This window comes from Heterodontus francisci, chromosome 7, assembly GCF_036365525.1.
Source record: "Heterodontus francisci isolate sHetFra1 chromosome 7, sHetFra1.hap1, whole genome shotgun sequence".
Classification (NCBI taxonomy): Eukaryota; Metazoa; Chordata; class Chondrichthyes; order Heterodontiformes; family Heterodontidae; genus Heterodontus; species Heterodontus francisci.
In genome coordinates, this window is record NC_090377.1 from 105,745,415 (window position 1) to 105,773,058 (window position 27,644).

General features: G+C 40.4%; 1 protein-coding gene across 1 annotated transcript in view; it reads right to left on the reverse strand.

Moving 5' to 3' along the window:
• Window positions 1-1,834: 1,834 nt before the first annotated feature.
• Window positions 1,835-27,644, reverse strand: part of wdr12 (WD repeat domain 12) — a 59,667-nt gene continuing 33,857 nt past the window's right edge. Inside the window, exons 7-13 of the mRNA XM_068035862.1 lie at window positions 13,557-13,602; window positions 12,679-12,764; window positions 11,142-11,282; window positions 7,443-7,548; window positions 6,056-6,188; window positions 4,262-4,334; window positions 1,835-3,022 (exon numbers count right to left, since the gene is read on the reverse strand). Coding sequence (XP_067891963.1) covers window positions 2,945-3,022; window positions 4,262-4,334; window positions 6,056-6,188; window positions 7,443-7,548; window positions 11,142-11,282; window positions 12,679-12,764; window positions 13,557-13,602 — 663 coding nt within the window. The 3' untranslated portion in view covers window positions 1,835-2,944. The remainder of the gene's footprint in view (window positions 3,023-4,261; window positions 4,335-6,055; window positions 6,189-7,442; window positions 7,549-11,141; window positions 11,283-12,678; window positions 12,765-13,556; window positions 13,603-27,644) is intronic.

Consider the following 27,644-nt stretch of genomic DNA (forward strand, 5'->3'; position numbering starts at 1 on the left):
TAGAAATACTCAGCAGGTCTGGCAGCATCTGTGGAGAGAGAAGCAGAGTTAACATTTCAGGTTCAAGCTTTTGGTCACCTATGGCTTAGTCTCAAATTTTAATCTGAAAATGTTTCTGTGTTAAAGTAATCAAAGCAAATTGCCCAGATTTAAATATTCTGAAACGTGGAAATCTACTCTGGTTGTTCATTGTCACTAGGACCATTGCCTTATAGTGAAGTCAATTGTTTTTTTATAATGACATTTCATGATTGATAGATATTTTGGCTTTAGATTCCAGGGTTGTGTTTTTTTTTTAAAAACTTAGTCATGGCAAAAGTCTTTTTAGTGTATAGCTGATTGCGCTTTTTCAAATTTCATGGGGAAGTTAAATCTATTTGTTATGATTGCAACAATAATCTAATTCATTTTAAGGCTCTTTAGGTTTACATTTGTAAAATATTCTGTGAATTTTTGATTTAAAAAAGTTCCGATTTAATTTTCAACACTGTAATGCCAAGTGACAGTGGCTGCTTCAACTTTTTAAAAAACACCCCCTCCACCTCCCGCCCCACACCCCACCATCCTGCCTCCAACAATGGTGCAATGAGCATGTCAGTGGATGATACTGCTCGATGGTTGAGTCACTCACTAGGGAGAGCTCAGGCTTTGCTTTAGATAAGAAAATGTATATTTGCACACCTCTGGCTCTTAATATTTCAAAAAATTCTGTATTAATTCATTTATTTGAATTTACAATATTTTTAATTCCAATCCTTTTTATTGCTAATAATACACTTTGTCTCAGGAATTCCTTTTATTAATTGGCACAATGCTTAATGGCTTTTTGAGCTTTTATCTCATCACTTTCCCACCTCACTCTCTGCCATCCTGATTCAAGCAGAGAAGCGACATTTACCAGTTGAATTTCCTACTGAAAGTTGCACTATTCCTTCACAATGATGGCAAAACGGAAGTTTGGCTCCTTTCCCTTTGCAGAAATGTAGACAGTAGTTGTATATTATTCTGCTTAATTTTCCACAAAGCTTGAACTATTGCAAATTAAATCGCCAAAGCTGAGGAAATAGCGTCTTAACAGGGAAACAACCAATGTTCTCCATCACTGTAGCCCTGTTATCACTGGGGGATTGAAATTTATATAATTATTAGGGAAAAAAACTCTCTGCATCAAATGGTATTACTTTAAAAGTCCCCCCCCAAAAAAAAAATCCTAATTTAAACAAAACCTAAGGGTTGCTAAAGCAAAAGAAAACAAAATGGGAACCAGGCAATCAGAATTTCACTAGTGATATCCCGATCTCCCATCATAACCACAGTAGCAATACCAGAGAAATGGTGTAAACAGCCATTACACTGGAATTCCCTGCAGCATCCCAGTCAATCGATTAAATCCATTCGATACCTGTAGGGAGATATTTTTGACAAATTTTGATTGGATTTAAAGGAACAGCCATTCATCACAGTAGACAAAGCATTTAGAAAAACAAGCGGTTAAGCTCCACCCACAAAGAATATTTTGATACACTGATGTGAACAGGCTGGGTCTCTTTTTCTCTTGAGAACACTGAGGGATGACCTACTAGAAGAGGTCTTTAAAATTAAATGAAAGGTTTTGATAAGCAAAGAGGAGAGTTTCCACTTGTGGGAAAAACAAAATTAGAGATCATCAATATATCACCAACAGGGAAGTCAGGAGAAATGTATTTATGTTATTTATTCATGGGATGTGGGGATCACTGGCAAGACTAACATTTATTGCCCATCCAACTGCCCTTGTGATGTGATAGGGAGCCTAACTGGTTAAAATGAAGTCAGAGTTTAATAACATCATACATAATAATAATATACATTTAAGGTATATGAGGGATAAGTATATGAGGGAGAAGGCTTGAATGAAGCATAAATGCCAGCTGCTGTACATGCTATGTAAAGTTTTGTCACTTAGATACTAGAGGAACAACTTAAAATTTGAATGCCGCTGCCCGATATGGTTTAATTTATGATGGTCACTTCCTTTTTAAATTTGCATAGTGGGATTGCCTGAATTTTAAATATCCCACTAACATTTTTTGTCCAAAATATGAAAACAGCTGTCCTGTTTAAATCAGATTCTGTTTGCAATTCTTGAGAGAAAAATCAGTTTGGATTAATGGACAGTGGTTAGAAATTCTAGGAAAATTAACACATTCCTATAAGTTGACACTCATCCAAGATAAGAAAAGACCCTACCACTTAAAAGGCATACAGCGCCAGGGTCCAAAACTGCTGTAAGCACATGTATCTAGCAGTGTGTTGTTTAAATCATCCAAACCAACCCAACCAAGACTGCATTCAGCTCCTGGTTTACATCAATCACAAACCCAGGAGATAATGGTAAATTGTTGAAATGGTCAGGGTCATATTGTCTTGATGGTGACATCAGTGCAGAAGGCTGGAAGCAACAGTGCAGATGGCTCTACAGGAATTAAATCAATCGTAGCAAATTCAACTGTTTAGCACTAACATGGCTGGATTTATAACTTTAAGCACAAATTAGAAACTCCAAGATAGACTTTTTTTTAAATTAGGTGCAGTATTATTACAGATGACTGAAAAAAGTTACAGCAGCAGTAAACTCCTTTCTCACTCTGGCATTCCTTACCCTTGCCAAGGTGCACTCCAGACCCTCCTATCCAAGTTTAAATGTTTTAGTCCCAATGCCAATAATCTTATTGAAAGCATCCTCTTGGTATTATTCCACTGGCATTTGAAAGGCCAGTGCAGACAGAATGAGATCAGGATTCAGTACAGTCCTGGCAGGCAAACAGATCTTAAACCACCTTACGAAGAATTGAATAAGAACAAAATGGAAGTCAAGAAAGTCTGATGAAGTATTTCAATGAATCTGATGGTATCCTCTGCTCGTGTTTTGGTCCTCCACGTTTAACAAAATTGGTATTCTCCCTCAAGCTCCATCCCCAGAAATGACAGCCAAATATCTGAACGAGAATAATTTGTTGTCTGCTCCACCACTCAACAGCAACTGAAAAGGTCAAAGAGAAAATTAATTTGTTGCCCCACCCCAATACTTTAATGTTATAAGTTATCTTTCTATCGCCTGAGATCTTCACAGGTCACTCAGCCTTCGCTGTGCAATTACCAAGATGGTTTTTTTTTACCCATTGATGTAATCTCAGATCATAGAACTCAAGGATAGAGAAGCAATTTTAGGAGTGAAGAGCCTCCATCAGATGAGACAACTAGCATTACTCCCCCCTTTAGATGTTGTATTTTGCAATCTATTCTAGCAGTAGCTGTGTAGCTCTCATCACCAGATCACACCCTCTTGTCTCCTTTAAAATTTTCATTGCCTAGCACCCCATCCCACCCCAATATATCTCGAGTGAGCAACTCTTCATTCTTAGGTGAATTTAAAGCCCTTCTAAATCTCTCCCTCGCTATATAAACTCTCCTACTCAGTCATGGGCGCCCATTTGCAAACTATCTTCCAACCGCTCTTCCCTCTCCCTAATTCATTCCCATTTTTCTACAGCTCCCGGTTCAGATCTCTCCAATTACTTTTCCAATCCACTACAGCACTAACATGGCCTAAAGAAAAGACACAAATAACATGCTCTGATTCACATTCTGCATTATTCCACCTTTGACCTTGTTGAAGCAGGGTGGTATTAAGTCTAGGTGGTTCATGAGAAAAAGAAATTGGACATAATGAGCTGTTTTTGTGTTAAAACATTCTATAATCCCACAACCATTCTTGGTGACTGAATCCAAAAGCTATTGCTGCGAGCTCTCACCAAAAAGCAACAGGCCTGAACCCAACTGAAACAAATTTTCACTTTTACTGCCCAAGGGTTGTCATCCCATCAGCTTGGTGGAATGAAACAGTTTCCCTGCAATTTACCTCAGTTCAAGGCATCTCAGATTTGTAAGTGCTGATATTCAATTGGAAGTGCAAATAGAAGAAGAAAATAGGGAACAGAAAATGTGAGTTTCCATGGCAAAATTCTTTCTAACATATGCATTATTCAAATTACACTTTAGTAGATAGGAGGATTAATAATCAGCACATGCAAACTAGCTTGAGTTTTTATTCTGATATCTAGCACATTAAGGCTCAATTTACAAACACCAAGAAATAATAAGTGCTCAAACTTTATACCAATCCATGGACTTTTCCTCACCCCAGTAATACTGTCCAATATGTAGAGAGGAGACAATGGATGCTAAGGCAACCAAACACTATGACGCTTAGTAAACTTACCCCATTCTCTGTCCAGTCTACACAGAGTACTCGGTCTTCATGTGCATTCATATCATATAAGGGAGCCTTACAACTAAAACAGAAAAAGATAGATGAAGCAATTTATGCACCTGCATATTAACTATGCAAACAGGTTAAAACCATGGAGCCAAACTGGGGATTCAAAACATTAGCAATTTGATCCAGACCAGCCATTTTTCTTTATTTAAAACCACTTTTATACTGGCACTTATTCAAGAAAGATTACAGGAGCTAAATATCTATGTACCAGCTCCTAGTGTTCACTGAATCAGACTCCTTTATTCCAATGGCAGATTTGTAGACCACTTCTTGTAGCTTATGAGTTTTAGCTTATTGATGCCAAGTGCCCCAGAGTAAAATAAACATTAATGTAAAAGCAGTTTTATAGTTAAGTATACATACATGATTCTCCACAGAAATGGAAAGACAGCTTTACCTTTTGGGAGCTACTAACACAGCAGCATTGCTGAAGGCATTGGAGCAGGAAGAGGCAGTAGCAGTATCATGACTCGGGTGCATTAGTGGAAGCTACATTAATGACTGCTGATTCTGGGGCTTGGACAAAATGTCTGATACTGCAGGGGAGGATTCATGGCAAAGATACTTCCCTTCACTGTTCCATGATAAGGTAACCAGCATTGGTTTTCTCCCAGTCATATTTATTGAATCTTTAATTCTCTGAACCCTAAAAGGCCTTCTGGCCCAGTTTTCCCTCCTACTGTCCTCAGGATATGCACTTCTGAATTTACCCCCATCTTATTGTTTTGTTTCAATTACTCACTCCCAATGCACCTCTCTTTCTCCTTGGATATTTTCCCATGCTTACCACTTGCCAAGAAAATCGGATCCCTCTTACTACTGCCCTTTCATCTGGACTTTCAAAAATAGAAGCTAAAACTATTCTTATATTATTGAAAAGGTTGGAATAATCCACACCTTTGAATGGTTTTGTGCACAGCCATTTCACTGGCGAACTCTTGCCTCATTGCATTTGTCATCATAATAACATCGCTAAAACATGGAGAGTTTATGACCATCCAGTTTAAAATAAGTTACCACTTAAATGGTCTTACATCAAAACTATTCATATGCTAACCAATACTTGGCTGTACAATGGTCTGTTCTGACAGCAAATGTTAATCAGGGTGGAATGCTGCAACTGGCATAAGCCTAACTGGGCTAAGGGAGGGAGGGATAGGAAAAGGTCAGTGGAGTGTACTGGATTGATACGCAGTGATTCCTCCCAGGAGTGCATATGTGGACACCAAGTATGGACAAAGTCAGCTCAGCTGTGCCTCCACAGTTCAACAGTTGAACACATGCTGTCCAGGCCCTACACATGAAGAATGGCCACTTGGCTGAAATGCTGGAAGTCTGATTATGCTAGTGAACTGCACCTGATACTGCTAATGGAACTGCATCTAACTGGGGAAAACAAGTGACTGGGCATGAAACACTTTTTTCGGATAGTGTTAAGTAATTTTACTCAAGACTGTTTACTCATGTTCACTTGTGAGGCTTGTTGTAATCTCCACAAAAGAATCAAGATGCACATTAGCATGGGCTCACATTCTGGAGACTGGTTTTCTTGCTGCCACTGTGAAACTACACCTGTCTGGTAAAAGTGAGATTTATTCTGAAGTTTTTCTACTAGTGGAAATGGTTAGGGAGATGCTAAAATATTGGTACTGCAGAAATAACTTTTGAGATTTTGATCCAGCCTCTGTGGATCTCCATCCTGCTACAAACAGCCAAAGTCAATTCTCAAGATACCTTCTTATGTCCCAGAGCTTGACCAATTTGTCGAAAGAGCCTGAAATCAACTGATTCTCATGTGTGGGTGACCATTTGACTGCCGTTACCCATCCATTGTGCGAAGTTAGGGAGAGCAACACCAGAGATCCATCTGCAGGGGATAGAGAAAAGAAAATAATTACAGAGTGTGGTAACACTAGCCCCTTCCAGTTTATTTTTCCCAAAAAACAAGTACCTTATTAACTAAATCTATATTCTTCATATATTATGGAGAAATGAAAGAATCATTCAGGTGGCCTGGTGGCAATACTGTGCCAAAGGAACAGACAATGGATTTGTATCAGAGCCTTTGTGGCCTGGGACGAGGTTGCTTAATTAGGCAGCTGCTTTAGTTGCTGACATTATCTAAAGTCAGAGACAATATCGATATAAAGGTCTTCTGCAATCCCCTTAAGTTAATGGATGCTTTGACAACCAGTCAAAATAACAAAACCAAATAAAACAGCAGAATTGCCCTCGATCATCAGCATTGTTGTGACAATGTAAAAAACAGAAATGGTTTTCTGAACATGCTTTAAATGCAGGCCAGTCACACTTCTTATTGCCTGATATGCACTGGATGGGTCAATAGTGAGGTCCACAATGTATAATTTTCTAATATCTACACTGCAACCATTTTTTTTCAGCTACTGAATAAATAATGAAGTTGCCAGATCAATTTTGGTCCATTAATAACAAAATGGCCCAAAAAAATTGGTTGGCAACAGATTCATGGAAGCAGATCTCTATATGATGAGCTCCATCCATTCTCTCTATTAGAAGGTGCTAAGTGGAAACAAAGCACTTTCCACAGCAATTTTCAGCCAGGACTGAAGAGTGACCAGTTGGTCACTCTAACTGGTCTGAGAAACCTTTTTGACCAGCGAGTGGTAAAATCTGCTCAGGTACTTGCCTGAAAGTGCACAGATGGACATTAGATGTGGCCACAATCATGCTCAACTGTGATACCTGCCTTCATCAAATAACCTGCTACTGTGAACATTCCAAATCCACACCAACAATGGCCCCTTGGCTTATCAATGCTCATAGAACCATATCTCAACATGATTCAGTGCTTTCTGATAGTGGTAGTGGGTGGAGGGGTGATGGTCAGTAAGTGAAATCTATATATAGTCCACTCCAGATTGTGCAACTCTGTGGATTGATCAAAGGTAGTTTCATCCTTGAAATCAATCCTGAAAATAAACAAACGTTCTACATTCAATGCTGTGACATAGCAATGCACCCTGACTGACTAACTCAATTACATTCATACTCTATGCAAGGAATACATGAGGGTGGAGTCAACAGAATGGTCAAAGAGTCAGTATCTTGTAGGAGAAACCACAACGCATTTTGAAATTACCCTTTGAGCGTGGGTCCCACAGCCTGATGTGCCTGTCTGTGCTGCCTGATGCCAACCTTTTGCACAATGGGGAATAAGAGATGCAATTAAACACTTTGCTCCCACTCTGCGAAGAAAAGAAAGACAATTGAGAAACTGAGAAATATATGAAGATCTTCTGTTTCAGAAAGCACAGAAATACAAGTTATTTCAAGGAGAGACTTAGCTTGAAGTACCAGGTGAGATAAGGCTACTAGATCACAAATTAGATAATCTGCTCATTTTGGTGTGATAGTCTAAAACACAAAGGTAGAGCTGCAATCTTGACAATCTTTAGACTTTTAGGCTTTAACTAACCAAAGGAAAACAGCTTTTGGAAAGACAAAGAACGATCATGAGAACAAGTGAGCAAAGATAAAACAAAAAAGCAGAGACATACACGTGATAACTTCCACAAAAGTAAAAGCTAACCTGTAACACACCAGCCTAGGTTTAAATAGTGCTCTTAAAATGCAAAAAAAAAGTGCTGTTAAAAAAGGTTCAGCTTCATAAGAACTGAAGAACTAGGAGCAAGAGTAGGCAATTCAGCCCCTCGAGCCTGCTCCGCCATTCAATACAATCATGGCTGAGCTCATCTCAGCCTCAACTCCACTTTCCTGCCTGTTCTCCATAACCCTTCAACCCATTACTAATTAAAAATCTGTCTATCGCCTCCTTAAATTTACACAATGTCACGGCATCCACAGCACTCTGAGGTAGTGAATTCCACAGACTCACGACCCTTTGAGAGAAGTAATTTCTCCTCATCTCTGTTTTAAATCTGCTACCCCTTATCCTAAAACTGACCCCTAGTTCTAGATTGACCCACAAGAGGAAACATCCTCGCTACATCTACTTTGTCAATCCCCTTAATCATCTTATATACCTCAATTAGATCTCCTTTCATTTTTCTAAACTCCAGAGAGTAAAGGCCTAAACTGCTCAATCACTCTTCATAAGACAAACCCCTCATCCCTGGAATCAATCTAGTGACCCTCCTCTGAACTGCCTCCAATGCAACTACATCCCTACTCAAATAAGGGGACCAAAACTGTATGCAATACTCCAGGTGCAGTCTCACTAATGCCTTGTACAGTTGCAGCAATACTTCCCAACTTTTATATTCTATTCCTTTAGCAATAAATGCCAAAATTCCATTTGTCTTCCTTATTACCTGCTGTACCTGCATATTAGCTTGCTGCGATTCATGCATGAGGACACCCAAATCCCTCTGCACTGAAACACTCTGAAGTTTCTCTCCGTTTAGATAACAATTTGCCTTTCTATTCTTCCGACCAAAATGGATAACCTCACACTTATCCATGTTAAACTCCATCTGCCAAATTTTGGCCCATTCACCTAACCTATCCATATCCATTTGTAAATTTCTTATTTCTTTATGGCAACTTACTATCCCATCTATTTTAATGTCATCTGCAAATTTGGCTATAGTACCTTCTATCCCTGCATCCAAGTCATTAATATAGATTGTAAATAGTTGGGGCTCAAGGACCGAATCCTGTGGCACCCCACTAGTTACATCTTGCCAACCAGAAAAAGACCCATTTATCCCAACTCTGTTTTCTGTTGGTTAGCCACTCCTCTATCCAAGCTAATAAATTACCCCTAACCCCATGTGATCTTACCTCGTGTATTAACCTTTTGTGCGGCACCTTATCAAATGCCTTCTGGAAGTCCAGATATACTACATCTACAGGATCCCCATGATCCACTTTGCTTGTCACAGCTTTTAAGAATTCGAGCAAATTAGTCAAACACGATTTACCCGTCATAAAACCATGCTGACTCTGATGGATTGCATTTTGATTTTCTAAATGTCCTGTTATTACTTCCTTAATGATGGATTCTAACAATTTCCCAAAGACAGATGTTAAACTAACTGGTCTATAGTTTCCTGCTTTCTGCCTCCCTCCCTTTTTGAATAAGGGCGTTATATTAGCTTTTTCCCAATCCACTGGAACCTTTCCCGCATCCAGGGAATTTTAGAATATTATAACCAATGGATCCACTATCTCCGCTGCCACTTCCTTTAAGACCCTAGGATGGAGGCCATTGGGCCCTGCGGACTTGTCTGCCTTCAATGCCAATAGTTTGCTAAGAAATTTTTCCCTAGTGATGATTTTTCCAAGTTCCTTCCCTTCTATAACCTCTGCATTACCTGTTACTATTGGGATGGTACTAGTGTCTTCCACTGTGAAAACGGAGGCATAGTACTGATTTAGTGTCTCTGCCATTTGTGTTCCCCTCTATTATAACTCCCCAGTCTCATCCTCCAAGGGACTAACATTCACTTTAGCTACTCTCTTACCTTTTATATACTTATAGAAGCTTTTGTTATCCGTTTTTATATTTTGCACTAGTTTTCTTTCATAAATTTACCCTTGCTCTTTTTATTACTTTTCGAGTAACCCTTTGTTGACCTTTAAAAGTTTCACAATCTTCCAGCCAGCCTCTGGCCTTTGCAATATGGTATGCCTTAGTTTTTTGTCTTTATGTTATCCTTAACTTCCTTGCTCAGCCATGGATTTTTTTTCCCCCTCTTAGAATATTTCTTCCTCTCTGGAATATATTTTAGTTGGGAGGAACTGAATATCTCCTTAAACATCTGCCACTGCTCATCAACTGTCCGACCTCTTAGTCTTCCTGCCCAGTCCACTAGGGCCAAATCTGTCCTCATGCCTCTGTAATTAACTTTGTTTAACTCCAGAATGCTATTGTGGGACTCCTGTTTCTTGCCCTCAAACTGAATCTGAAATTCCAGCATGCTATGATCACTCTTCCCTAGAGGATCCTTAACTATGAGATCAATTAATCCCACCTCATTACACAATTTCAAGCATCACTAGAACAAAACTCTGTTTTCTTTTGTAGGAAAAGAGAAATAATGGTCACTTCATAGCACACACACGGTCAAGATTCACACTTAACGGCTACTTGGATAAGGTATTATAGACCAAACTTTACATAAATGGCAGCTTTAAATCATAAACAGAATAAGTACATCTGGGAAGTAAAAGCAGGAAATGCTGGAAATACTCATCAGGTTTGGCAGTTTCAGGTCAATGGCCCTTCACCAAAATTATGAAAGGTTACAGACCTGATATGTTAACTGTTTCCCTCTACACAGATTCTACCAGACCCGCAGAGTATTTCCAGAATTTTCTGTTTTTATTTCAGATTTCCAGCATCCACAGTATTTTGTTTTTGTACAACAGTGAAGTGCTGCTTTGAAATTATGTGGTAATTCAATAAAAAAATGTGTTCAACAGTTTTTATCCACAGCTTTCATGGAGGGTTTGGATTACTTTGCAGTGTTTCAACAATGAGGTACTGGATCAATAGAAGTGGCAGGAAAGATTTGTTCCTTTAATTCGCAACACAAAACAATGTGCTCCAGGTAGCAGAGGAAGAAATCCAATAGATCGTAATTTCTTCTCATCTGGGGAGGGCAGAAATATATATGCACAATTCAGTCCAAGAATCTTACGTTTTTCACAGCCAACAACAGCAGCTGCAGCAGCCAACACCTTGTTCCTGGACCTCCCCAATTAATCCAGTTCCCTCAAACTGGTAGTTCTGATGATAATGTGTGCATTTATCCATTGTGGCCTACACTAAAGATTTGATTCCAGAATCTCTGTGTAAAGGCTACCAACTCACCAGGGTACATTTCTGGGCTCCAGTCTCAGCATCCCAGATCTTTATGGTATGATCCCAAGATGCACTACAGAGCTCCTCTGTATCAGACCATAAGACTGAAGAAACGGCTTCATTATGACCAGACAGTGTCATCATAGGAGTCTATGAAAAAGGATATCTAAGTTAACAATGGTGCCTCCTAGTGATAGATCATTGAGCTAACAAGTTCTTTTCTAAAAGATAAAATATTTGTTACAAAAATGGAAATAAAAATATATAAAATTCCAAAAGGATCCTGTGCTATGAACTCTAAAAAACCAAAAATGTACAGTTACTAAAGACACTGAACATCTCCAATAGCTGCTTCCAGCTCAAGTTATACCCTCAAAAGGTATTCCCAATTAGCTTCTTCACGCAATGACACTGTCATTTTAATCATAAGTGAACTTAAAGTGCCAATTCAGCCTTTCTTCCACCTTCCTCAAGATGAAGGAAGCTACCAGCTGTTACTTCAAAAGTAACTAGTCTAAAGCCAACGCAGCTCTGCTCACTGGGACTTCAATTCAGACTCTCCTGCTTTAAATAAAACTGATGAGTAAAGCATGCGCTGACTGCAAGAAAGCTGGTTACCATAGTAACTGCTAACTTGCTTCAGTGTCAAATGAGCAGAGGATCGCCGCTTTAAAAATGTGATTAAGATTAAAACTAAAGGTGCCAGTGAATGAAGAAGCTAAATGGGAAAGCCTACTCAAGCAATGCTAATGCATTTTTATATCTTTCTAACATTCAAATGAAATGACAAGGAAGTATAAAATTAAGCTTAAAACCTGCAAGTGTTAGGTTTAATCTTGATTATATACTATGCTGGCAAATACTGAGGATTTTAACACGATATATGTGAGACAGTACCCAAGTAGAAATAAGACTCAAATGTTCAGGCCAACTTCAAGCAATGCAGAAACCAAAGTCGTATTTTAAAATGCCCAAAATAAGTCTGCTTCAATATCGACTGTTTTTCACCTGAAATGACATGGCAACTGTTTATTTTTTTGCTGGAAGCTGATCCAGTCTGGCTGATGTACATATAAAACTGAACTCATGGAACCTAAGACGACATTCTGCTTTGCAAAGTGGACTGAAAATGCTACCCATTTGCTTGTGATTTCCAGTCTCATGACTCTTTCAAGATGAACATAAACCATTCACTACACTAGACAGCTTCTATGCATGGGGACTGTTATGTGAAAAACACAGGAAAATCTGCTACATGCTGTGACAATAGGAGTCTTTCAGTTGCCATGGAAACTCAATTATCTCTACTTTCCTTTTCCCCTGTGGAGGAAGCCTAACCTATACCTGTCACTTCCTCCTAATGGTATAATTGAAAGAGGGAACTCAAGACACAAACCTTCACCGGAGTGCTTCACCATGCCACATCAGTCTAATTAATGTTTTCAAATCCCGAATGACATAATACGCACATTTAAGACATCACTTTCCGTGAAGACCTAATTATTTCCTCCCCCCCAACAGGTTACAATATAAACGAACTGCTTACTCTGGTTAATCCCAGTTGTTCAGTCTTCTGCTTTTTCCTTGGTCTAGATTCAGACTCCTCCACCATTTCTTCATCCTCATTGGGAACTAATAAAATAAAGATGGTTCAAAAGCACAGGCTATTGTGAAAGTAAAAGATGGCTCAAAAGCCCAGAAAGAAACTTACATATTCAATTCTCCCAGACGATAAACTCCTAATCTTGGGCGCTGTAGTAAAGTGAAACAGCAGAGACTGGAAGAAAAGGTCACCTTGGGCTTTACAAGATATGATGGCAAGTTTCAGTGACACTGGCAATGGCACACAAATATGTCACCTGTCAATCACCCCAGCCAGGATTGGTGCACAGCCGTCAAGACATAAGACAGGAGAGAAATAATGAATGCCTGTTTGAGGATATGCTCACCCTGTTTTGCCAATACAACTCAACATAGGATTTATCATCCAAATCTCAACATTACACCAATATGCAAGTGTTAAAACTACATACTGCCACAACATCTTTCAACTGTTTGCGTCTGATGAGTCAGATAGATGTAATTGCATTGAAGATTGCAAAGTTGTCTGGCACATAGGGTGCCTAAAATGAACTATGGAGGCAACTCTCCAAAATAATGATGTTATAAAATAATGTACAATTGATTGACAAGCTCAAAAAAACTGAAGCAAACCCAACATTTGACCCTATCCTGTAATGGAAGTTGTGCATTCTTTGTATTAAGAAAAACTGCAGATTGGCAATTTGCACCTTGCAATTCATCAGGAGTGACTGAATGAAAAGAAAAAAGTGGCAGTTCAGGAGCTGGGCTTTGGACCTAAATTCTGTGGACAAATATATAGTGAAAGAAAAGCAAAACCAATAGATAGAAATTTTCCATTACCCGTCGACCAAATCTTTATCATCTTGTCCCACGAACCACTGCAAAACTAAACAAAAAACGTGGCATTAAAACACATGGAAGTGTAGATATTCTGCAAATCTAAGATAAAACAGGAGTAGTTGCAACATCTTTAGCTAATCATAAAATCTTATAGCACAGGAGGCCGCCATTCAGCCCATCGTCCTTGTGCTGGCTCTTAAGAGCTGTCCATATTAATCCCATATCCCAGCTGCTTCCCCATAACCATCAAATCAGTCCTCTGTAAGTACATGTCTAATTGCCTTTTGAAAGTTATATGGAATCTGATTCCACCACACTTTCAGGTAGTGCATTCCAAAGCTTAAGCCTCTATGAAGAAATTTTTCATTTCCCCTCTACATCTTTTGCCAATTAATTTAAATCTATGATCTTTGGTTACCGACCCATTTGCCAGAAGAAACTGTTTTTCCGTCAAAATCCCTCAATCAAATCTCCTTTTAGCCTTCTCTGCTTTAAGCAGAACAATCCCAACTTCTCCAATCTCTCCATATAACTGAACTCCCTCATCCATAATATCATCCCGATAGACCTCCACTGTACCCTCTCCAGATCTCTGATATTCTTCTCAAAGTGTTATCCAGAATTACATACAATACTCCAGGTATAAACAGTGATTTGTAAAAGAAGCTTGAATAACATTTGTGATTTGACATTTTGCAGTGGTCTAACATTCTTCCCGAGGCTCTGGCGTGGCTGGTGACAAATCACTGTCTAAAATGCCAATGACCAACATGACCGTGTTCTACAGAAGAACATAAGAAATAGGAGCAGGAGTAGGCCATACAACTCCTCAAGCTTACTCCGCCAAGAAAGATCATGGCTGATTGTCTTGATCAACTCCACTTTCTGTGATTTGTGTACAGGAACACCCAAATCATTTTAAGTGCCAACACTTAATAGTCTCACACCTTTTAAAAAATATCCTGCTTTTTCATTCTTCCAACCAAATTGGATAATTTCACATTACACTTCATCTCCCACCCTCCAGCCCAATCCCTTTGCAGCCTCATTGCATCCTCCTCACAACTTTCTCCTTGGCTTTGTATCAGCAGCAAACTTGGACATATAGCACTCGGCCTCCTCATCCAAACCACTGATATTAGATTGCAAATAGTCGAGGCCCAGGCACTGATTCTTGTGGTACTCCATCTGCCAACTTGAAAATGAACTGTTTATTGCTACTCTGTTTTCTGGCCATTAATCAATCCTTAATCCACGTTAATATATTATTTGCAATCCCATATAAGCCCTAATCTTGCGTAATAAAACAATCGCATAATACTGAAACAATTTACTCGATTATTTGGCAAGTCATCCTAAAAAGGAAAATAAAAGTACTAGTTAACATAGCTTCAACACCTTACATAGCAACATAGAAGTACTGAATGAAATAAAGCTCATTCAAATTAGTTTTGGATGCCAAAATGTCAGTTACCCAGCTGGCAAATTAACTCCCTTCAACACCAAAATTTTAACAGGAGTAGCTCTATCGATGAAATTAATTATCAAATCAGTAGTAGTAACTGGTCTCACCATCCTTGGCTTAGAGAGAGGAAAATTAGCAAATTAGCACTCTTGATCCTTTCCCAGTAACTGTTGCTGGAAGTGGATGTCAAGTGAAGACACAATCAGGCTCACTACAAATCAGCCAACAATCAAAGTTCACGCTTAAATCATGGCCACATGAGAAAAGTACTAAAAGGAAGCCATTGGACCAACAGGGAGGGAGGTCACTCGAGAAAATGGTGCGTAAAGTATACAACCAACTGGACGCACAATGTGCATTTACAAAGCACCTTTAATGTAAAAAAAAACTTCCAAGGTGCTTCAAAGAAGTGTTATCAGACAAAAATGGACAATGAGACAAAGGAGACATTAAGAGGGATAACCATAAGGTTCGTCAAAGAAGCGTTTTTTTTTAGGTGAACCTTAAACGAGAGGTAGTTGGACAGGTGTAGGGATTTCAGGAGGAAATTCCATCGTGTATGGCCTCCACAGCAGAAGGTGTGGCCACCAATGCCAGTACAAAGTGAAAGGGAGATTGTCAGGCTGGAGAAAATTAGAGTTATAGGATTGGGGCAAAGCATGAAAGGATTAAAACATAACAATGAAAAATTTAAACTACAGGTGTAGGGGACTGGAATCCAATGTAGGTCTGCAAGGAAAGAGGTGGCAGGTCTTGTGCAGGATGGGATCAGGACAGCAGAGTTTTGGAGGACCTGAAGTTTACAGAGGATGGAGAATGAGAAACCAAGCAGGAGATATTGGAACAGGCAAATCTGGAGGTGCCAAAAGCATGGATAAAGGTTTCAGTGTCAGATGAGCTGAGGCAGGGCCAGAGGTAGACAATGCAATGGAGGTGGAAGTAGGTGGTCTTTGTGAAGATGATATGGAGGCAGAAGTTCAAGTTGGGGTGCAATAGAGTGCTAAGTCTGTGAACCGTTCATCCTGAAACAGTGGCCTAGGAAGGAGGTGGAATTGGTGACAAGGGTATGCAGCAAATGGTGGGGCCGAACACAACAACTTCAGTCTTCTCCATTTGTAACAGCAGAAAACTGTGGCTCATCCAAGACTGGGTAGTGAACAAGCAGTCTGAACAGTTATCTGCTGTCGCACAATGCGGTCACACAGATGCCATAAACAGAATGTATCAAACAGTGTGAAGTTAAAAATTTGGTCAGCGTGGGAATTTGGTGCTGCTTTTGCCTCCAATACTTGTAGCTTGAGTAAACTTGAGGCAGTAAATATTTTAAATTCTGTCCAGTGTTTTAGAACTTTCTGCAAGTTGGTGTCTTCAAAGAAACTTAAAAACAGACTAAAAAGTAGATATAAATATTATAGACTAAAATATGGCAGAGCAGGCTGCGTGTTTGGGCTGCAGCACGTAGGAGTTTGTGGACAGTGAATGAATACGTCTGCAGATGTCACCAGCTCAAATCTCTCTGGCTCAAGAATCATTGAGCTGAAGTGGAAGTTGGAGATACTCCAACACACAAGAGAGGGGGAATAGTATCTGGACAGTTTGTAGCAGACCTCGGGAGGCGGTGGCGTAGTGGTAATATCACTGGACTAGTAATCCAGAGCCCAAGCTAATGCTCTGGGGACATGGATTCGAATCCCACCACGGCAGATGGTGAAATCTGAATTCAATTAATAAATCTGGAATTAAAAGATGGTCTAATGGTGACGATGAAACCATTGTCAATTGTTGTAAAAACCCATCTGGTTCACTAATGTGCTTTAGAGAAAAGGAATCTGTTTACCTGGTCTGGCCTACATGCGACTCCAGACCCACAGCAATGTGGTTGGTTGACTCTTAAATGCCCTCTGAAATGGCCTAGCAAGCCATTCAGTTCAAGGACAATTAGGGATGGACAATAAATGCTAGCCTAGCCAGCAACGCCCACAAACGAATAAAAAAAAGAGTACAAGGATCAAACTGAATGAATTGCAGGTGCAAATTCTACTTGAAGACGCGGCAGCCATTATTGAGACACGGCTGCAAGATGGTCAGGACTGTGAACTAAATGTACCAGGTTATAAGGTCTACAGAAAAGACAGGGAAAATAGTAGAGGGGGAGGAGTATCCTCAGTGATTAAGGTTGAAATTACTTGAATGATAACAGACAGTGGAGACTTTATGGATAGAATTAACAAACAGAAGAGGATTTAAGAGTGCAGTGAGAGTTGTTTACAGGCCCCCAGGTAGTAGCTGTGAAGTGTTGGAAATGTATAAATGCAGAGATTAAACATGCATTAGCAAAGGCAGAGTGATTTAAATGGGGGGCAGGGGGGAATTTTAACTTTCACACAGATTGGGATAAGCAGACCAACTCATGTCAGAAAGGTAGTGAATTTCTTGAGTGCCTTCAGGTCAGTTTTCTGTAATAATACGTCCTAGAACTAACAAAGAGGGAGGTCATACTAGATGTGATAATGAGTAATGAGCCAGATTTAGGCTAACAGTGAGTAAACATTTATCTAATAACGGTCCTACTATGATCGAGCACAACATAGCATTCGAAAGGGAGAAATGCAAAAGTTATTAATACTCTAGATTTAGGTACGTCTGACTTCAACACAATGAGACAAAGATTGTCCACAATAAACTGACATGCTTAGCATTCTTCCATCTATGAATGATGATGATGGACACGCAGCAAACAATCCATTTAGGTGGGGTGTCTTTTCTTGGTGCACCATTGCTGATGACTGTGAAGGCCAATCCTTGAGAGGCAGGTTCTGCCACAGGTGCTGCACGTGAAGCTGCCAAGTGACATTGTCAATGTAGCAACTGGTCATCATGGTAGAGCACACAAATCCACTGGATGAGTCACCATTTCCCTCTTTCGCCAGATGCGATAGTCGAGATTTAGGGCATTCATGTCATGCTTGAAAGCATCCTTCAAGCAGAGCTTTGGGCGTCCAACTGGTCGTCTGGCCCTGGCTACCTCACCAGACAGAAGGTCCTTGGGTACGCGACCGTCTTCCATCTTACAGACATTTCCAATCCACTGAAGCCGCCTATTTGACTCGTGCCAACATACTTGGGAACTCTGCCTTTGAGAGGGCTGCCACATTTGCGATTTTGTCCTGCCAGGATATACCCATATATGTGCCGCAGACAGCAAAGATCGAAATCATAGAGCATCTTTCCCTGGTAGCTGTTAAGTCGCCCATGTTTCACAGCCATACAGAAAGGTGCTGAGAACACAGGCTTTATAAACCATCAGGTTAGTCCTAAAGGTTAGCTTGGTGATATCACATGTACATTTCTCATAAACTTCAATTAACTGAGCACAACAGATAATGGGTAAAATGACAGCAGATTAGTGAAAGGTGGTTCAAAATAGAATTTGTGACATAGAAACAGATTATATACCTTAGGGGCAAGAGCTCTACTTGCCCAAAAAACCATGGATGACTAGAGGTAAGAGATAACATAAAATTAAAAGAAAAAGCATAAAAAAGCAAAGGTCAGCACAGGGTCTGGCAATGGGGGAGAGATACAAAGAACAAAAGAAATAAAGAGCTACAAAAAGGCAGTATAAAAAATTACAAGAGATATCAAATCAGCACAATTTTTTTTTCATGAGCAAAAAAAAAGGGCAGTCAGGAGCAATGTGGGTACCTTGAAAACTGTTAAGCGATATTGTAAATGAAAATAAGGAAATGGTGGACATGCTCAATAGTTACTTTACTTCAGTATTTACTGTAGGTCACCATGCTGGAAATCCCAAGGAAACCAATGTTGAATCAAGGATGGGGACACACGAAAATTAAATGGAAGAAAAATAATAGTAATGAACATAACGGCATTAGAGCAACAAATCCCCACAATTGCATTGTTTCCACCCCAGGGTTTTAAAGGAAGTAAGTGAGAATATTGCAGATGCCCAAATTATAATCTTCCAAAGTTCTCGATTCAGAAATCTTTCCTTTAAATCGGAAAGTTGTGCATGTCACTCCGCTATTAAGAAAGGTGAGAGGGGGAAACCAGGGAATTATACCCCGTTAGCCCAATATCTGTTGTTGGGAAATTACTACAGTGTACAGTTGAGGAAAGAGTGACTGAATATTTTGAAAATTTTCAGCTGATTAGAGAAAGCCAGCAAGGATTTGTAAAGGGTAGGTCATGCCTGTCAAACCTGATTAAATTTTCTGAAGAGGTGACTGAAGTGGAATGGCAGAATGTCTTTGGATTTTATCACATCTGATAAATTCCTCATAAGAGACTGTTTGTTAAGTTGAAACTCCTGGAACCAAAAGCAAATTATTGACCCGATTAAGAAATTAGCTGAGTAGCAGGAAACAGAGTAAGGATAAGGGGCAGACACTCTAATTGGCAGGATGTGGTGGCCTGCAAGGATCTATATTGGGGCTTCAACTATTCACCATATTTATTAACAACTTAGATGATGGAATAGAAGGCCACAATCCAAGTTTGCCAATATTAACAAAACAGACAATATTACAAGCAGCGTAGATGGAAGCTAACATTACAAAGAAAGATCAATAGCTTAAGTGTATGGACAAAATTGTGGCGAAGGATGGTAGTTTTTAGTGGGGGCTGGCGGGGAAGGTTATGATAAGCCTGTTGAATTCTCTCGAGAATCAAGTTTCAAATGGATGCAGGCCTGAAATGATTGTAGATTCTGTTGAAGACACTGGGTTACTTCTAGCTCTCATTGCTGTATAATTACCTCTCACCTCCTGATAGCAGACATTCTCATTTCTTCCGCATGATGACTGCACAATGGTCCAGAATGTGGCTACTTCATACCTCCTTTGTTTCAGAACACAACATTCAATTCTGGAATGTTTTAGGATAAATATAAGATGGGCTCCATTGACATCTTTTAGCTTTGAAGATTTGTCCTTTATCTTTGTCAGACAGTTTAAAACACCAAAGGCCAATCCCCTTTTCGTTGGTGGCCATTTTGGACCATTGTTCACTCTTTCAAATAAAGGTTCATTTTTTAAAGGCAAAGCCCTTTTTTTTTTTAATAACTTCAGAATTAGTCCATGATTGTTGAATAATCGCACTTCCAGTGTGTATGACTTAAGTCATTTATATATATCAAAAAACTCAGTGGTCCTGGAACTGAACCCTGGAACACCCTTGTCGACCATCTGTCTGCCGCTAAGCTATATCACTCTCTATCTCTAATAGAAACCTCCCTGCCTCTTATTACCCACTTAGTATTTGTATGCTGGTAGAAGATTTTTGGGTTCCCTTTTATGTTCACTTCCATTCTATTATATTCTCTGTCAGTCTTATTTTCCTCTTCACTTCCCCACTCAACCTATTGTACTTGTCCTGGTTCTCGCTTAAAGATTTCACCTGGCATGCATCATACACCCTCTTTATTTTGGTTTCATCATAGTCCCTATCTCCCTCGTCATTCAAGGAGCCCTGGCTTTCGTTCTCCTGCCTTCCCCTCATTAGACCGTACCTAGCCTGCACCCGAAACATCTCCTCCTTAAAGATCACCCATTGTTCCGTTACAGTTTTTCCTGTCAATCTTTGGTCCCATTTCACCCTGGCTAGGTCCCCTCTCACCCCATTGAAGTTAGCCCTTTTTCAATTTAGAAGTTCTACTTTAGGTTGTTCCTTGTGCTTCTCCATTACTAATCTAAACCTTATGACATGATGATCACTCTTACCCAAGTGTTTTCCCCACAGGCACTTGGTCCACCTGGCCACCACATTCCCCAGCACCAGATCCAGCAATGTCTCCTTCCTAGCTGGACTTAGAACATTCTCCTAAACACATTTCAGAAATTCTTCCCACTTTACCCTTTACTCTAACACTATCCCAATCAATATTTGGGTAATTAAAGTTCCCCAATATCACCACTCTATAATTCTTGTACATCGGTGCGATTGCCCAGCAGATTTGCTCCTCAATCTCTCACTACTTGAAGGCCAAAAGAAAATCCCAGTACTGTGATCATACCCTTTTTGTTCCACTGCTCTAACCAAACAGATTCTGTCCAAAGACATGCTGCTTTTTCGAACACTACAATGTCTTCCTTAATGCTGCCACCCACTCCCTTTTTCCCTTCCCTATCTTTTCTGAACACTTGTATCCTTGAGTCTTGAGAACCCAGTCTCCAGCATTTTTAGGCCATGTTTCCGTTATTGCCACTGCATATATTCCCACACACTATTTTGCTTGTAGCTCACCAATCTTATTCACCACACTTTGTGTGTTTACATACATGCCTTGCAAACCTCTCTTTGTATTTCTCTTAGTCCTTCTTAGTCTGCTCCTGGCTAATATGGTATTACTTCCTTGTCTAGCACTATCTAACACTTATTGCACCTTGTTCCCCTTTGCGGTTTCTAAATACTGGTGCCCACTCCCCTAGGCTATCTTGAAAACTTTGATCAAATTACCGTGACACAAAGTGATTATTCAACATGTCCACTCTATCCTTACTTTTATTGATGATACTACCATTATCAGTTGTCAAGGGGCCCTAGTTTTCCAAATATAATTGTCAAACACTTTTGCACTGATTTTAATATCCCCTGCAGGTTTCCTTTCACACTCCCTTTTTATAGCTATGTTATAATTATGTCACCTTTTACTGTTCTTTACATATCTCCCATTTGCCAGGATCTGTGCTATATTTTGCATTTTTGTATGCTTTTTCTCTTAGTCTTATGTTGTCTCTTAACTATCAGGTTGTCCAAGGCTGTTGTTTTGGCAAGTAGAGCTTTTGCCCCTTATGAGTATGAATTGGTTCTGTATCACAATAAATTCTTTGAACACCTCCATTGTTCTGTTGTTCCGGCTTCTGTTGTTTTATTCATTAATAGATCCATCCAGTTTACTGTGGGCAGTCTCTGTCTGAACAATTTGAAGTCAGCCTTACCTAAATCTAGAGTCTTAGTAACTGTTTCACATTTCTCCCTTTCAAACACTATGATGAACTTGGCCATAGTATGATTGCTATTAGATAAAAGTTCACACACCGTTAGGCTGTTAACTAAATCTGGCTCATTAAACATTACTAATGCAATATGGCATTACCCCTCTTGGCTTTAGAGCGTACTGTTGCAGAAAACGATCCTAAACACAAGAAATTTACTACCTTTCTGACATGTGCTAGTCTGCTTATCCCAATATATGTAGAATTACATTTCCCTATTAAAACCACTCTGCCTTTGTTACATACTTATCTAATCTCTGCATTTATACATTCTACCACTTCACAGCTGCTGGCAGGGGGCCTATACACAACTCCCACTATATTTTTAAATTCTTTTCTCTTTAATTCTGCCCATGACCTCCAGTGTTTAATCTGCTGAGATCTCTTTGCAGCCTCACTGTGTCCTCCCCCCAGCTTACCTTTCCACCTACCTTTGTATCAACAACAAACTTAAGATACATTACTCTCTGTCTCATCTAAATCATTAATATAGATTGCAAATAGCTGATGCCCCAGCACTGATCCTTACGGCACTCCACTATTCACTGCCTGCAAACTTGAAAATGCCCCATTTATGCCCACCTATTACTTCCTGTCTGCTGACCAATCCTCTACCCATGCTAATATATTACACCCAACTCCATGAGCCCTTATCTTGCCTATTCACGTTTTGTGTGGCAGCTTATCAAATGCCTTTTGGAAATCCAGGTATACTGCCTGCCACGACTCCCGATGCTGAGAAGGCCCCGGCGCATTTTACTGGTGACGGCAAGGCCTCGGTGCGGATCCCCCAACCAACCCCACCCCGGCGAGTGACAGGGGTTTCATTTTATTATAATTAACATAAAATCATTCAAATTAACCTACCTTGTCCCATGCTGATATTACAGCTGCCAGCCGCAGCTCCCGTGCCTTCGGAACTCTGTTCGGAGTTCCAAGGCGAGACACTGGTGGACAGGGGAGAGGAGTGAAATCATCAGGGAGGGCGAAGGGTTGGAAACATTTTTTATTGGCTGTGAGGATGGTGGGAAGGGGTTGAAGAGCAAACGTGACGAGGTTGGAGGGGAAAGTTTGGGGTGGGAATAAAGTTAATGTTTGTGATGTAGGCCAATAAAATAAAATTGGGGGGTTGGAAAAGGGCCTTCAGCTTTTAATATTTTTTTTTAAAAAAAAGAAAATCTACAGTTATGTCACTTTAAAAACTCAATTTTTCCTAAGGGCTTGAAGCCCTCTAAAAATGCCCTGGACGACTGCTCCACCCCTCCATTTAAATTAGCCCCCATGCGAAATATCGCATTCAAGCGGGAAGACCAGCAATATCGGAGCATGTCGCTGCAAATAGCGGCACGCTCAAATTTCAGCCAAAATATTTGTTCAATACCTCTGCCATTTCCTCACTCCCCATGATAATTTCTCCTGTCTCTGCTTCTAAGGGACCAATGTTTACTTTAGCTACTCTCTTCCCTTTTATATACCAATAAAAGCTCTTACAATGTGTTTTTATTTTACTGGCTAATTTACTTTCATTCTATTTTTTCCCTTTATCAACAACTTTTTGGTGGCCCTTTGCTAGTTCCTAAGACACCCCCAATCTTCAAACTTGCTACATGTTTTTTTGCAATATTGTAAGGGTCTTCTTTTAATCTAATACTGATCTTAACTTACTGAGTGAGCCATGGATGGGTCTTTCTTGCTGGGCTTCTGTTTTTCAAAGGAATGTATTTTTGTTGAACATTCTGAATTGTTTCTTTGAAGGTTTCCCATTGTTCATTTACCACCATACCCTTTACTCCAATTACCCAATTTACCGTAGCCAGTTCTCTCCCATACCTACGTAATTGGCTTTGTTTAAGTTTAAGATTCTTGTTTGGGATTGGAGCATGTCATTTTCAAACTTAACATTCAATGTATTATAATCACTATTTCCCAGTGGATCTTTTTCTATGACATTACTAATTAACCCTGCTTCATTACACAATATTAGATCTAAGACAGCTTTATTCCTAGTCGGTTCCACAACGTACTGCTCCAAGAAACTGTCCCAAAAACACCTACAAACTCATCTTCTAGACCATTTTTGCCAATTTCATTGCCCCAGTTAATATGAAGATTAAAGTCCCCCACAATTATTACATTGCCTTTGTTACAAGCTCCAATAACTTCTTGGTTAATGCTCTGTCCAGCAGTATAACTACTGTTTGGAGGCCTATAAATTACTCCCATCAGTGTTTTCTGATTCTTGCTATTCCTCATTTCCACCCATACTGATTCTACATCACGATCTTTTGAGGGCAAATCCTTTCTCACTAATGTCCTTATGTCATCCTTTATTAGCAAGACTATCCCTCCTACTTTGCCATTCTGTCTTTCTGAAATATTGTATACCTTAGAATATTTATTTCCCAACCTTGATCACTTTATAACCATGTCTCTAATGGCAATTAGATCTAAATCATTTAGTGTGGGAAAAAAAACAAACAATGACATCACTGAAATTCTGTGCACTGATTGGTCAGTGGGCAGCAGCTGTTATTGACTGGGGATAACTGAGATTGATTGAAGTTTAAAAAAAAGGTTCCTTTAAATTAAAGCCCTAGGCCAGCTACCTGTAAAGTTTTAGTATTTACTGGCTATACTAGTGCCGTTTGCATGGAGCGAGGCTGTAAGTTAAGTGTGGGTATTTTCGTTGGCTGGGTGCAGTGGAAGGTGCTCTTTGATCTTTTTCTTTCTCAGCCTCAAAGGTTCAGGGGATAAAAGTTTATTGTAAATAGCTGGTAAGTTATTACTTTTACAATGAAAAAAAAACTTGCTAGTGTAAGTAATGGCAGGGCAGCTTGGCCAAGCGGAATGTACCTCCTGTGCAATGTGGGAAGTTGTGGATGTGCCACGTGACCTTGGCGAACATGTCTGCAGTAAGTGCCTCCGGTTGCAGAAGCTTGAGCTTCGAGTTTCGGAGCTCGAGCGGTGGCTAGAGTCACTGTGGTGCATCCGTGAGGTGGAGGACTACGTGGATGGCATGTTTCAGGACGTAGTCAAGCCGGTGCCTAGGAGAGCAGTCGGGAGGTGACCGCCGGATGGACAAAAAAAAGTCAGGGCAGGTAGTGCAGGACATCCCATTTTCTAACCGATATTCAGTTCCGAGTACCGATGAGAGGATTCCTCTGGAGAATTCTGATTCAGCTGTGCTGGGATGGAGAAAAAAGGGACAAGAGGGCAATAGTGGTAGGGGATTCTATGGTTAGACGAACAGATAGGCGTTTCTGTGGTCGCAGACATGATTCCAGGATGGTATGCTGCCTCCCTGGTGCAAGGGTCTTGGATATCATCGAGCGGCTACAAAGTATTCTGGAGGGTGAAGGTGCACAGCCGAGGTCGTGGTCCATGTTGGTACTAATGACATAGGTAGAAAGATGGATGAGGTCCTGCAAAAAGAACTTAGGGAGCTAGGTAGCAGATTAAAAAGTATGACCTCAAGGATTATAATCTCTGGGTTTCTTCCGGTGCCACGGGCTAGTGAGTATATTAATAGGAGGATAGAGCAGATGAATGCATGGTTGAGCTGATGGTACAGGAGGGAGGGCTTTAGTTTCCTGGATCACTGGGTCTGTTTCTGGTGAAATCTGTACAAGATGGACGGGTTGCACCTGAACCGGAACGGGACCAGCATCCTTGCTGGGAAGTTTGCTAGTGCTGTTGAGGGGGGTTTAAACTAATTTGGCAAGGGGATGGGATACAGAGCGGAAGCACAGTAGGGGGCGTTGTACAATCAAATATAAATGAGAAGCTAAGTCAATCTGGAGGGCAGAGTAAATGTAGACCTGTTAAGGCTCAAGCAAATAATGCAAGGCTGGATTGTATATATTTTAATGCAAGGAGTCTTACTAGTAACGCAGATGAATTGAGGGAGTTGATTAACACATGGGAATATGATATTATTACTATCACTGAGACATGGTTGAGGGAAGGGCAGGACTTGCAGCTCAATATCCCAGGGTACAGAATCTCCAGACATGATAGGGGAGGGGGTAAAACAGGCAGTGGCATTGCACTATTGATTAAAGAGTCAATTACTGCAGTAAGGAGGGATGATATTTTAGTTGGTTCCTCTAATGAGGCCATATGGGCAGAATGTAAAAACAAAAAGGGGGCTATCACTTGGCTGGGAGTGTACTACAGGCCTCCAACAAACAGTCAGGCAGTGATAGAGATATGTAGGCAAATCTCAGAGAGGTGCAAAAATAATAGGGTAATAATAGTAGGGGATTTCAACTTCCCCTATAATAGAGGGGATAGTATTAGTGTAAAAAGCTTAAAAGGGGGCAGAATTCTTCAAGTGCATTCAGGAGAGCCTTTTGAGCCAGTACGTAAAGTCCTACAAGAGGAGCGGTACTGGACTTAATCCTAGGGAATGAAGCCGGACAAGTGGTAGAAGTGGCAGTGGGGGAGGATTTCGGGGATAGTGACCATAACTCTGTAAGATTTAAGGTTGTTATGGAAAAGGACATCGAGGGACCAGAAATAAGAGTACTGAATTGGGGGAAGGCAGATTTCAATATGATAAAACAGGATCTGGCCAAAGTGAATTGGGAGCAGCTTCTTATAGGAAAGTCTACATCAGACCAGTGGGAGTCATTTAGAGAGGAAATTGCGAGGGTTCAGTTCCAGCATGTTCCCATAAAGGTGAAGAGTATTTATTTATTTATTTAGAGATACAGCACTGAAACAGGCCCTTCGGCCCACCAAGTCTGTGCCGACCAACAACCACCCATTTATACTAACCCGACAGTAATCCCATATTCCCTACCACCTACCTACACTAGGGGCAATTTACAATGGCCAATTTACCTATTAACCTGCAAGTCTTTGGCTGTGGGAGGAAACCGGAGCACCCGGCAAAAACCTACGTGGCCACAGGGAGAACTTGCAAACTCCGCACAGGCAGTACCCAGAATCGAACCCGGGTCGCTGGAGCTGTGAGGCTGCGGTGCTAACCACTGCGCCACCCAATAAGTCCAGGGAAACCTGGATGTCAAGTGATATAGAGGACTGGAGAAGAAAAAAAAAAAGGAGGTGTATAGCAGATTCAGAGTGCTGAGAACAGCAGAGGCCCGAGAGGAATATAAAAAGTGTAGGGGAGTACTTAAAAAAGTAATTAGGAGAGCGAAGAGGGGGCATGAAAAATCACTGGCAGACAAGATAAAGGAAAATCCCATGGCGTTTTATAAGTATGTTAGGGGCAACAGGATAACCAGGGGAAAAAGTGGGGCCTATTAGGGATCTAAGAGGCAATCTGTGTGTACAGCCGGAGGACATAGGTGAGGTTTTGAACGATTACTTTTCATCTGTGTTCACTATGGAGAGGGATGAAGTAGGTGTAGTGATCAGGCAGGGGGATTGTGATATACTTGACCAAATTAGCATTGAAAAGGAGGAAGTATTAGCTGCATTAGTGGGCTTAAAAGTGGATAAATCCCCAGGCCCAGATGAGATATATCCCAATATAATAAAAGCAAAATACTGCGGATGCTGGAAATCTGAAATAAAAACAAGAAATGCTGGAAATACTCAGCGGGTCTGGCAGCATCTGTGGAGAGAGAAGCAGAGTTA